This window comes from Gigantopelta aegis, chromosome 4 (assembly GCF_016097555.1).
Source record: "Gigantopelta aegis isolate Gae_Host chromosome 4, Gae_host_genome, whole genome shotgun sequence".
Taxonomy (NCBI): Eukaryota; Metazoa; Mollusca; class Gastropoda; order Neomphalida; family Peltospiridae; genus Gigantopelta; species Gigantopelta aegis.
Window position 1 is genome coordinate 30,379,937 of NC_054702.1, and position 11,703 is coordinate 30,391,639.

Consider the following 11,703-nt stretch of genomic DNA (forward strand, 5'->3'; position numbering starts at 1 on the left):
AAAAGCCTTTTTTTTTTTTTATGTCTGTGTATTAAGATGTATATAGAAACAATGTAAATCACTTTACACACTGTTCTGAGTATTGCAAGATTACATTAACTTGGTATATTTATTACTTTGACATAATTTTCAAAAAAGTAAATTTTGTTTACTCAGTTCAAAAATCTAGAGTAAATTGTACTAAAATAACATTTATTACAAATTTAAGAATGAAAATAGAGGTGTAAATGCTAACTCTTTAATCGAGGTCACAGCACTAGGTTTATTGACATTTAAGAAAACGTACTTGTGTGACACTCCGTAATTGACGTATGTAATTGACGTATGCATTCGTAGTCATCGAATAAAAACATTTCAATGGCAATTTGACAAAAAGCTGTCCAGCGTTCAGAAAACAAAAAAAACGTTACGCCCTAGTTTGTTTTGATGTAAGGACGTTTTTTAATTTTAATTTGTTATTATTTTAAAAAAATGTAAACATGCCTATCAAAATTACAAACAATTTCATGAGAGGTTGATAAGCAGGTCAAGCATACATAGTCATCATTAGACGTACATGTTTTTCACCATACTTGTTTTAGGGTGAACATCTAGCTCCTATTTTGAGAGATATAACATAGATCTTCTTGTTTACTTTTTATTTTTACCCAGAATTCTTGATGAAGCCATTGTTTACATTAAATGACAGCACATAACACATTTTATTATTCATGAGTTAATTACGCAGATATTATGAATGGCATAAATTATGTGTAGTTTTTTGTTGTAAAAAAAATATAGTAAATACTTCTCTCTTTTTTAAAGAAGGAAAAAGAAGCAACTTGCTCAAATTGGGTGGGTGGGTGAGTGGAGGGTGTCGAGATCCAGGCTTTTCCTGGTAGATATTTAATTTAAAGCATAAAGCTAAAATCACCAACTAATTCTGTTTTTCCAAGAAAGCTATACGGTTGTGGGGAAATAAGCTTTGTTTTAAGTAAAACTGGTACCCAAACTGTTATTGGTTTGCTTCAACAGTTAAAATATATGTTTGCAGGAATATTTTACTACTTGCTTTTTTATTCTTGTTATTACTATCCTCATTTTTATTACAAGACAAATACAAAAGACTGGATTAATTATTTTGTTATATAATTTTTATATTCATGTAATAATATATAATAATGTATGTGTATGTATGTATATATATATATATATATATATATATATATATATATATATATATATATATATATATATATATATATATATATATACACACATACACATGTATATATATATAAGTTTTATTTAATTATTTTACTAAATGTTTATTCTATATAGGTACATGTACATATGTGTGTGGCTTTATCTGTTTTAAAACTGGAAACATGTCTTCAAAATTACATAATATTCAGTCACCAATTACTAGTTTTTTGTGTGCCCCACAATATTGATTTTCAAACATTGTTGAAACATTTCAGCTTCTTTTTTGTAATTATGTTTTGGTATATTGATTGTGCTGGTGAGTGAAGTTGCAATTGTGAAATATGGATTGAGGAAAACTACAGCAATTCATGGTAGATCCATATTTCGTTTTGGGTGGGGTTGGGGAGGGGATGCAGCTCAAAAGTGGCATTTACTAGGCTGTCAGTTTTCAGTAAATGATTATAAAATCTTGTAAGTTGAGATAATTATGACACTTATTCAGCTTGGGATGGATGTACAGGCACCCAGAATTCCCCCGTTGCTGTCCTCTCCAATTACCCAACATCTCACTATCACTTATTCAGCTTGGGATGGATGTACAGGCACCCAGAATTCCCCCGTTGCTGTCCTCTCCAATTACCCAACATCTCACTATCACTTATTCAGCTTGGGATGGATGTACAGGCACCCAGAATTCCCCCGTTGCTGTCCTCTCCAATTACCCAACATCTCACTATCACTTATTCAGCTTGGGATGGATGTACAGGCACCCAGAATTCCCCCGTTGCTGTCCTCTCCAATTACCCAACATCTCACTATCACTTATTCAGCTTGGGATGGATGTACAGGCACCCAGAATTCCCCCGTTGCTGTCCTCTCCAATTACCCAACATCTCACTATCACTTATTCAGCTTGGGATGGATGTACAGGCACCCAGAATTCCCCCGTTGCTGTCCTCTCCAATTACCCAACATCTCACTATCACTTATTCAGCTTGGGATGGATGTACAGGCACCCAGAATTCCCCCGTTGCTGTCCTCTCCAATTACCCAACATCTCACTATCACTTATTCAGCTTGGGATGGGTGTACAGGCACCCAGAATTCCCCCGTTGCTGTTCTCTCCAATTACCCAACATCTCACTATCACTTATTCAGCTTGGGATGGGTGTACAGGCACCCAGAATTCCCCTGTTGCTGTTCTCTCCAATTACCCAACATCTCACTATCAGTTGATTAAGTTCTAAATTCTTGTTTCAGACTTATAATCATTATGTCGGTTTTTAAAAAATGTGTTGTTATGAAATATTTCCACTGCAGTTCTTACCTACTTCAGCTGACAACTATCTCATTTGCCACATTTTCACCAAAGGAATTGTAAATAAAATTTTGTTAGATTCAAATTTAAATTTGTATAAGTTGCTTGAGCGCCTCAAAAAAGGGGGAGAGAGAGAGAGAGAGAGAGAGAGAGAGAGAGTGAGTGAGTGAGTGAGTGAGTGAGTGAGTGTGTGTGTGTGTGTGTTTGTGTGTGTGTACTGATAAATATGGCCAGAATAAATAAAAATCTTGTTTGCAAAACAAAATTAATATATTGACAATTAGTTATACTTTGTATTTACATCTGTAAGAAAAACTTGTTCTTTCTTTAATCTCGATTCTTTCCATCCTCATACATTTACATAAGGTTTTTAAAACTGCTGGTATATTTTTTCTAATTTTATACTTTAAGAACTATGTGTTTCCGTTAAATTTTTAAATGTATGTATATCGGTCAAAATCAAATAAATGTTTTGTTCTATTTGAATTGTACATTGCATTTGTTTGTGTGTGTACGTGTGTGTACGTGCGTGTATATGTGCAAAGAGAGACAGACATAGAGACAGAGAGAATTCCACTAGTCCAGTGTGTGTGTGTGTGGGAGAGAGAGAGTGAGTGAGTAAGTGAGTGAGTGAGTGGGTGAGTTCCACTAGTCCAGTGTGAATTCTACAGTCAAGTATTAATATAAAGCCTACTGATTGGATTTCAAGGAATGTGTTGCACATCATTAAGGGTCAAAATCTAATTGTTTGGCTTTGTAAACAAATTATTGTTATAACATAATAACTTTGGTTATTTTGATTATCTAAACACACAATTTATACACCCAATAGTACTTACTTGAAACATGGACTCTTTGATATTGATTTTCCCCCAGTTATTATCAACATTTTTATAAACATACAAATCGCCTCTTTCTTTTATTCTCACTTTTTTCTTTTCTTTTATCTGTCGTGTGTGTGTGTGTGTTTTATCCACTCTAAAAGTGTAATTGCAATTACGTCATTGACATTTATTAACATTACTTAATGTAAAACTTAAATCCCATGCAGTTAAAAATAAAAGCCCAAATAATTTACAATTCCAAATAATTATTGGACTTATAATTTATTTGGCCTTTTACCTTTAACTACATGTGATTTTAAATTTTACTTTTTATTTAATAAAAAGAAACAAGTACATTTCAAGTTACATATCAAATATAACTTTTATTATAACTTTCATTATAACAAGTATAACAGGTACATAAAATAAATCATCATCAATCATCATATACAATCATGTGACCTGTCCATAATCAGGGGCGGGACGTAGCCCAGTGGTACAGCACTCGCTCGATGCACGGTTGGTGTGGGATCGATCCCCATCAGTGGGCTCATTGGGCTATTTCTCGTTCTAGCCAGTGCACCATGACTGGTATATCAAAGGCCATGGTATGTACTAACCTGTCTGTAGGATGGTGCATATAAAAGATCCCTTGCTGCTAATCGGAAAGAGTAGCCCATGAAGTGGTCCTTAACCATATGTTCGACGCCATATAACCGTAATTAAATGTGTTGAGTGTTGTTAAATAAATAATTTCCTTCATTCTTTACAATATGTCTTTGAGCACACTACACAATACACAACACACAATTCACTGCTGCTGCTCCTGCTGGTTCTGCTGTTGCTGCTGAGCGTCGGGCTCTACTTTATAAACCAGGTTGAGGAATTGCGTTGTTGATGGGGTGGGTGCTGCTGAATGAGATAATGCTGCCAGTATTTTCAACTGATCATTCTCGCCAATGTATCTGTACAGGATCTGGCTTATGTCAAGCTGGCAGCGCCGCCAAATGCTGTGGTCCAGGTCTAGGATGACGGACCTCATCCAGTCCACAAAGGCTTCTCTTTCCCTGTCAGCGCTGGGCTTCAATCTATCCATTATTTGCTGCTGGAGGGCTATCATCTGCTGGCTGTGCTCCTCTAGCCTCGCCAGGAGAGCTGCTTCTGCCTCGGTGGAGATCTGCTTCTGCCTGCTTCTGGGCGTAGACGAGACGACAGAGGATGGAGTGAGAGCTGGTGGTGGTCTGCTGGTGTCATTGTCGTCCTCGTCTTCAACCATTCCAGAGGCAGTAGAGGTGGCAGAGGCAGCAGCTAACTTCTGCTTCATCTGCAGATAAAATGTAAAATGGTAAGTAAACAGGCAAAACAATATTAAAACAAGGCAATATTCTGAACAAATTATAAGTTCAAAACAGCAATTTTTAACGTCAAAAACTTAGTTATTAATCAAAGTTAAAGTTATTAATTTAACAATTAATTTTTTAAATTTTTTTCCCAAAAACAATTTACAAGTACAAATAATCAATAATTTAAATTGATCTACTTACACTGACGGTGGTTTTCCTCTGGACCTCATGGATATGAGGGCACAGAAACTCGAACCGTCTAACAATCCATAGGTCCCTCTCAGTCATCTCCGCCTCGGTGGCCTCGTCGCCAGACTTCTTCTTAAGACGCCCAAACCTGCTTCGCAGACTGGTATACCAGGTTTTCAGGACGAGCACAGACTTCCCCATCTCAGTAGCCTTTTCCATCCATAGCCTCTCCTTCTTGGCAGTGTCCTTGTAGGCTTGGAGCTTCTTGTTGTACAAGATGGGGTAGGCCTCTAGCCATTCAACCATGGACTCCTCCTCTTCTGTAGTTAAGTCAGTCACCACCTTGGCTTTCTTGGTCTTCTGACTGGCCACACTGCTACGGTCTGTATCATCACTGTCCTGGACCTCGGCCCTCCCAGTCTCAGTCACGGGGGCCTCTGATGTAGCATGACTCGCCTCGGACTCGGCAACACTGGCAGCTGGTGAATGACTTCGTGACCTCACTCTACTCTTTTCCCGGCCTTTGCCTCTATTGGACACCCTCGACGTATTGGGTCTGGGCGGCATAGTTGTTAACTGTAGACTGTAGTTGAACGTAGTTGTGAACACAAGGAAACTTGAAAAAGCGGTGCGCGTAGCGTAGTATTTATAGCAACCTGAAGGACGCAACGACAATGTGGTAAGCGCGTGGTAAGAGCGTGGCGCGATCTGATTGGACGTAGTAAGAACATGGTTTGATCTCATTGGACGTAGTGGGTGCGTAATAGGAAATCAGTGGGATTGTGTGATGGCCCCCATAACCACAACACCACCGAGGCCGGATTGGTCAGTCTGATAAGAAGGCGATTGTTTTGGTTTCAATCTCCCCTACGTCGTATGCTCACACAGACATGGGACGGCATGTAACTCAATGGCAGAAAGCTTGCCTGCAGTGTTGATGTGTCATAGAATCGATTACCTGTGGTGGAACTGTCGAAATGTTTATCCTCTTGGTAAGTGTGTTCCTGTATGGGAAAGTTCATATAAAAGATTCGGTAGGAGTAGCTTTAACAGGTTATCTCTTTATCATCTAAACCAGTTATCTAAATATAACCATGTTATACACCAAAAGTACTCATGTTTAGTATGTGCTGATATGTGGTTGAAGAAAAAGAAGCATTTTCTTTCCCACAAAAAAAAAAAAAACTCCTCCGCGTACTGGGTCACTACTGTGGGACTATAATATTAATTGTGTTTACGAAGTCCTGCGTATTACTGAGGTCATTCCGTTGAGACTATTAGTCTAAGAGTAATTTCAGTTGGTGATGTATTGCTGATCTTTACTTCATAAATCATCGAAAACTCCATTGGACTCAAAATAAATAACATATCAATGAAATATTTTCCATCGGCGTGTATTTGTATCTTTACATGATTTATATTCAGGGCTCTGGCTAATATGAGAGGGGTGGGGGTGTTGTCTGTCCTCCCCCCTTGAAAAATACAAAAAGATACCGGGCCGAATTTACGAAGCCTGTTTTTCTCAAACGTATGTGTTTAAGCATTGTAAATACACGCGTGTAAGTTAAAAACAAGCATTGTAAATACACGCGTGTAAGTTAAAAACAAGCATTGTAAATACACGCGTGTAAGTTAAAAACAAGTTTTGTAAATTCGGCCCACCCTGTTTTGGTTTAAAAGCGCCCACTTTGCCTAGAATTGTATTGGATACAAATGTTACTACTACTGTGATATCGGCTTCATGCCTGCATGCGATCTATATCAAATGTATTAAACTTAAGTTTCTGCTGATCCTCTTTAACAGCGTATCAGTGAAATACCGCGTCTGTAATAAAACAATGATAATGTCATAAACGTTTAATAGACACGTCAGTACGCAAGGATTCGTTCATTGGCTTGCTGCGTGGAGCGTGACCATTTGTTTTTTAAGGACATGGACGTAGGTGGGTGAAGGTTTGCTCAGACGAACCCCTCTCCCCACACACACACCCAGCTTTGGCTAAAAAAAATAATTTGTTGTTGTTTACAGTGCAATATTAGGCTATATATTCACAGAGGTCTCGTAATAGGTATTCAGGGGAAAAGTAAACAAAAGGGTGCGTTAGGTTCATATTCGAACCCTCTCCCACACCCAGACTAAGCTAGGCCCCTGAAGGACCACCACACCATAAACAATTTGCCCTGTTTACTTGTATACATCGGCCTCGGTGGCGAAGTGGTCATGTCGGTGATAGGTACTCTGTTAGCATCATAGTATCGGTTCCCGCATAAAATGAGATTTAACGGCTCGGACGCTCAGTGGGAAGGTGAGAGGCCGTTACACCGACTTTTTTCTCCTTTTGTTTTTTTTATCACTAAACACTAATAACCCTATTAAGCCTCTCTCTGGACAAACGGCCCATATCAGACGTCGAAACGCACTTGTGTAGCGTGTGTGTGTGTGGGAGGGGGGTCAGTGCATATAGCACATTAAGGCAATACTTTTAGTAAAAACCACTTACTACGTCCCTTCGGACTAAGGGGGTGGGGTGTATGGGTGCCATGGCTAACCGATCATACTTCTTTTCCCCCCATATTATAATTTATATACATTTGTCTGTCGCCCCATAGCACGACGCAGTGTGTTTACGCCCCCCTCCTCCTATAAAATCCTGGCTACGCCTATAGTTGAGATGCCAGGAACTTGGAAAGAAAGGAAATGAAAATTTGCTGAACGACACAACACAACATATGTGCGGTCTTAATGTGGTTATTTCGACACTTGGACGACAGAAAAAGGAAACCCGCCTTCGCCTTATAGGCTACTGCTATCGATAAAGCGGTAACGGATAGACATTTCAAATGCATTATCTCATAAAAAAGACGGTACATACCACGACCTTTGAAGTGTCAGTCGTGGGACACTGGTTGGGAGCGGGAAAATTCGAGTCTATTGGGGTTGTGTATATAAAACATCTCTAGCTACTTGTGGAAAATGTAGCGGGTTTCCTAAGACCAACAGCCGATTATTAACAAATCAATGTACTCTAGTTCAAGGTGTTGTTAAAAAGAAACTTTGAAAGTACTTTAACCTTAATTAGATATTCGTATATATAAAATATATATAGGTTTTTAAATGAATGATTTGTAAAAAAAAAAAAAAAAATAATAATAATAAGAGTAATAAAATAAAAATAATAATTAAAAAAATTCTGCATTTGGGGCCATGAAGTAGAATTCTGATAATTCCGTACATAATTAATAACAACAAATAATAATTTAACTCTTTTATTTATTTATTATTGATACAGTGATGATGTCAAAGCTGGGCAAATCAATAGGGCTTACCCTAAACAGGATTTGGTTTTATTCCAGTTGAGCAAATTCGTTTTGTTTTTAGCTAGTTATAAATTTGTTGCATTATTTGTTATGAAAGCCACGAAGCAGTGTTTAATAGCCACGTAAGGTACTGATAGGGTAAGCCCTAGCCCATCGTCATATATAATGTTGAATGTACATAAATATACACCGAAGCAAAAACAAACAAAACAAAACAAACAAAAAACAACTAAAAGCCCAGTTCCCATAAAATATGTAATTTCGCAGATTGACAAGTTTTCTTGGCAGCATAGTAGCAAATGGTCTGCGATGGTTCGGGAAAACTCACCTGAATGGGTACACAATAACATATGCGCCTGGTCTGCAGTGTGTTGCATATTTTATGGTAACCTAGTTAATACGACATTTAAAATCATTTGTTGAATGTGATTTAAAAATATAGAAATAAAGAGACATCTCTTTTCTCATTCAAGTAGCACCTGAGTACACACATTGGGGCGTGGGATGACAGATTGATTACCGTATGAAAACCAAGTACGTTAATACAAGAAAAACTCTACTGTATATTGCCGATGTTTAACACAGGACAAGCTCACATCAATAAGTGAATGAGAGAGAGAGAGAGAGGTGGGGGTCACGGCAATTTAGTGTTATATATTGCGGATAAATGAATTTTTAAAAAGTCATTGAAAAGGGCACTTCAAACGGGTGAGAGCGGGGAGTCACGGGACCCACACTGGATTGTTTAAGCTATATGGCGAGTGATAAAGAGATAATACTGAGACATTAAATGTTTGTGTGGGAAAATGTTTTAGACCCGCGTGTGCTTCGTGTACATGACACTTCATCTAAAGGGTATTAGATTGTCGATTTTTATTTTCTCAATAATATTTTGAATACAACGATTTTGAGTTCATTAGTTACTGGCAGCAGTGTCGAGAAACGGGCGTACAAGACGCGGGTCTCAGGGGTGAATGGAGGACAACCCTCTTATCTTCCTACTTTAAGGAAAGAAGAAGAAAAATGTAAGGTATTGGACCTATAGTCTGTACATAACATTTTGATCATCACTTAAAGAATTTTGGGTTTTGATAAGGTATCACTTCGTACGACTCCTATATTCTGTACATAACATTTTGATCTCTTAAGGAATTTTGGGTATCACTTCGGATGACCATATTGAGAAGCATCTTAAGCAAAATATTCACAACCTTCAGTTATTCTGGATCGCCCAGGATTCAGAGGTGTTTGAATATCACAGATCTTTGCACCGTCAGATTATCTATTGCAACAAATAAAATCAAAACTATTATGAATACGTTAAAATGTAAACACGTACAATAATAATATAACAATATTATGCAGAGGCAAAGCTTACACAATTATGAAATGTCTACATTTTTAATGTAACATTTGAAATTGGGTGTTGGGATACTATGATTTTTAGAGATGCACTTTATATATTTCTACCATTGACGATAAATTTCAGGTGCCAATTTCACAGAACATCGTAAGTTTACGTCTGCGACTAGCAGTTATACCGGGCATTTATTTACGTGTGTTTGGCATCTATTTCACGAAGAAAATTACATCATTACGGAAAATGGAGCATTTTAAGGACGTAAAGAAATGAAATATGTGTACTTATAACTATATTTGTTGTACTATAACAAAAATAAGAATTGTGGTTTAGACGTAGATTTACATTTACGTGCAAAACTAGGCTTACGATGTTTAGTGAAATTGGGCCTACAGCTGGTGTTAATTTTCTACTTAAATTGTATGTGCATTTGGAGTAAAAAATACCAAACAATATACCAACACAAAAATAATAAATAAATAAAATGTTACAGTGTATTTACTTGTTGCATATACAATATGTAAATTATGATACATAATTATACATAATTTAATTCATTGCATACTGTTGCCGTGTGCCATTACAGAACACACAGGCGTGCTTGAAACAACATTGTATGTACACACACAAAACCGCTATTTTGGTCCTAATCCCACTGTGAAACATTCAGTGTAAGTAAACCGTTGTGTTCTGGTTTAATAATAATACTAATACTAATAGTAATAATAATAATAGTAATAGTAATAAAAACCTCCCAGATTTCTAGCACACCAGTTGGAGAAAACACGTGTGATTTTCAATAGCACACAGTGGTATTACTTGACTGGGCAATCGATCTACAGACATGTGTTTGACTGCTTATGTCTTATGACCCAGACGCCAAGGCTACACAAACCAATGAAATTAACACTAATGACACCGATTGCTCTTACAGTACTGTGCAAGCGAGTGAGCCAGATCCTGCCGTTCAAGGGGAACTATCACTTCGGCTCCCCCTCACTCCCCTGAGACTAGTTCAATGTGAATACGTTTTAGCTCCCCTTCACTCCCCTGAGACTAGTTCACGGTGAATACGTTGTAACTGCCCTTAGCATGTGAATTACAAAACTACTGCCATACAAAAGGATTAAATATCGATGTTCAATATGGTCAAGTCAGGTCATAGGGTTTTACGTGCACATTCAGAGCAAGCTGTTGTAGTGCACGCCTTCAATATGGTAATATCGTAAATGGCTACCTCTAATTGATTGAAACATATTTTATTGCTTTTTAAATAACAAATGATTAGGCACAAGTTGCACAACTTACTAGGCCTTCTCCAGACTACATACATATTACCTCTGATCTAAGTAGGGGAAACAATTAATCACTGCCCTCAAATTTTTTTTTTCACGAGGTTTGATGTGTTGTAGTTGGAAAATACTTTAAATTTCTTTTAAACCTGGTTTGTTTTTAGTACTACACTCATGCTCATTTGATACCATTTATCTTACAACTCGCTTTCGCTCTTAAATACGCTTTACAAAATAAGAAGATAAATGTTATCTGTCACTCATGCAGTATTCCCCATAGCCACTCCTACTACCAAAACCTCTACTTGAAACAGCTGGCAGTAAGTAAGTCCAGGTTGGTGATCACAAATATTCTAATCATGAGGTTAGTGACTTTTAGTGGTGTGTTTAATATTAGATGATGGGTTCCAGTGCATTGTTTGCATATTATTCAAGCGAGACGCAAGCCACACAGCGCGCCCAGTTTGTATCACGCTATCCACACATGACTACAACAATGATAGTGCTCATACACAATGACAATCTGTATGTCAAACATGTTAGGCGTCGGTGGGGGGGGGGGGGGGGGGAGGTGTGGTGGTGGTGAGTTATACATTTCATTTCATTTCAATTTATTTTCGTGCTTATAACCAATTAAGGTTCAAGCACGCTGTTCTGGCACACATCTCAGCTATCTGGGCTGTCTGTCCAGGACAGTGGGTTAATTGTTAGTGGTTACTGAGTCGTTAAATCTCGCTCTGGGTGGGAGCCGGTACCAGGCTGCGAACCCTGTACCTACCAGTCTTATGTCCGATGGCTTAACCACGACACCACCGAGGCCAGTTACAACTAGTTAAAACATGCTGTCCTGGGCGGTCTTGTTAGTGGTTATTGA

The 11,703-nt window shown here is 37.8% G+C and overlaps 1 protein-coding gene across 1 annotated transcript; it reads right to left on the bottom strand.

Annotated features, from left to right (window-relative positions):
• Positions 1 to 3,970: 3,970 nt before the first annotated feature.
• Positions 3,971 to 5,428, bottom strand: LOC121372581. Its single transcript, XM_041498980.1, has 2 exons — positions 4,872 to 5,428; positions 3,971 to 4,651 (listed from the first exon to the last, which is right to left on the bottom strand). The coding sequence occupies exons 1-2, from the start codon at positions 5,424 to 5,426 to the stop codon at positions 4,139 to 4,141; spliced, it is 1,068 nt and encodes a 355-aa protein (XP_041354914.1). The 5' UTR covers positions 5,427 to 5,428; the 3' UTR covers positions 3,971 to 4,138.
• Between the last annotated feature and the right edge of the window lie 6,275 nt (positions 5,429 to 11,703).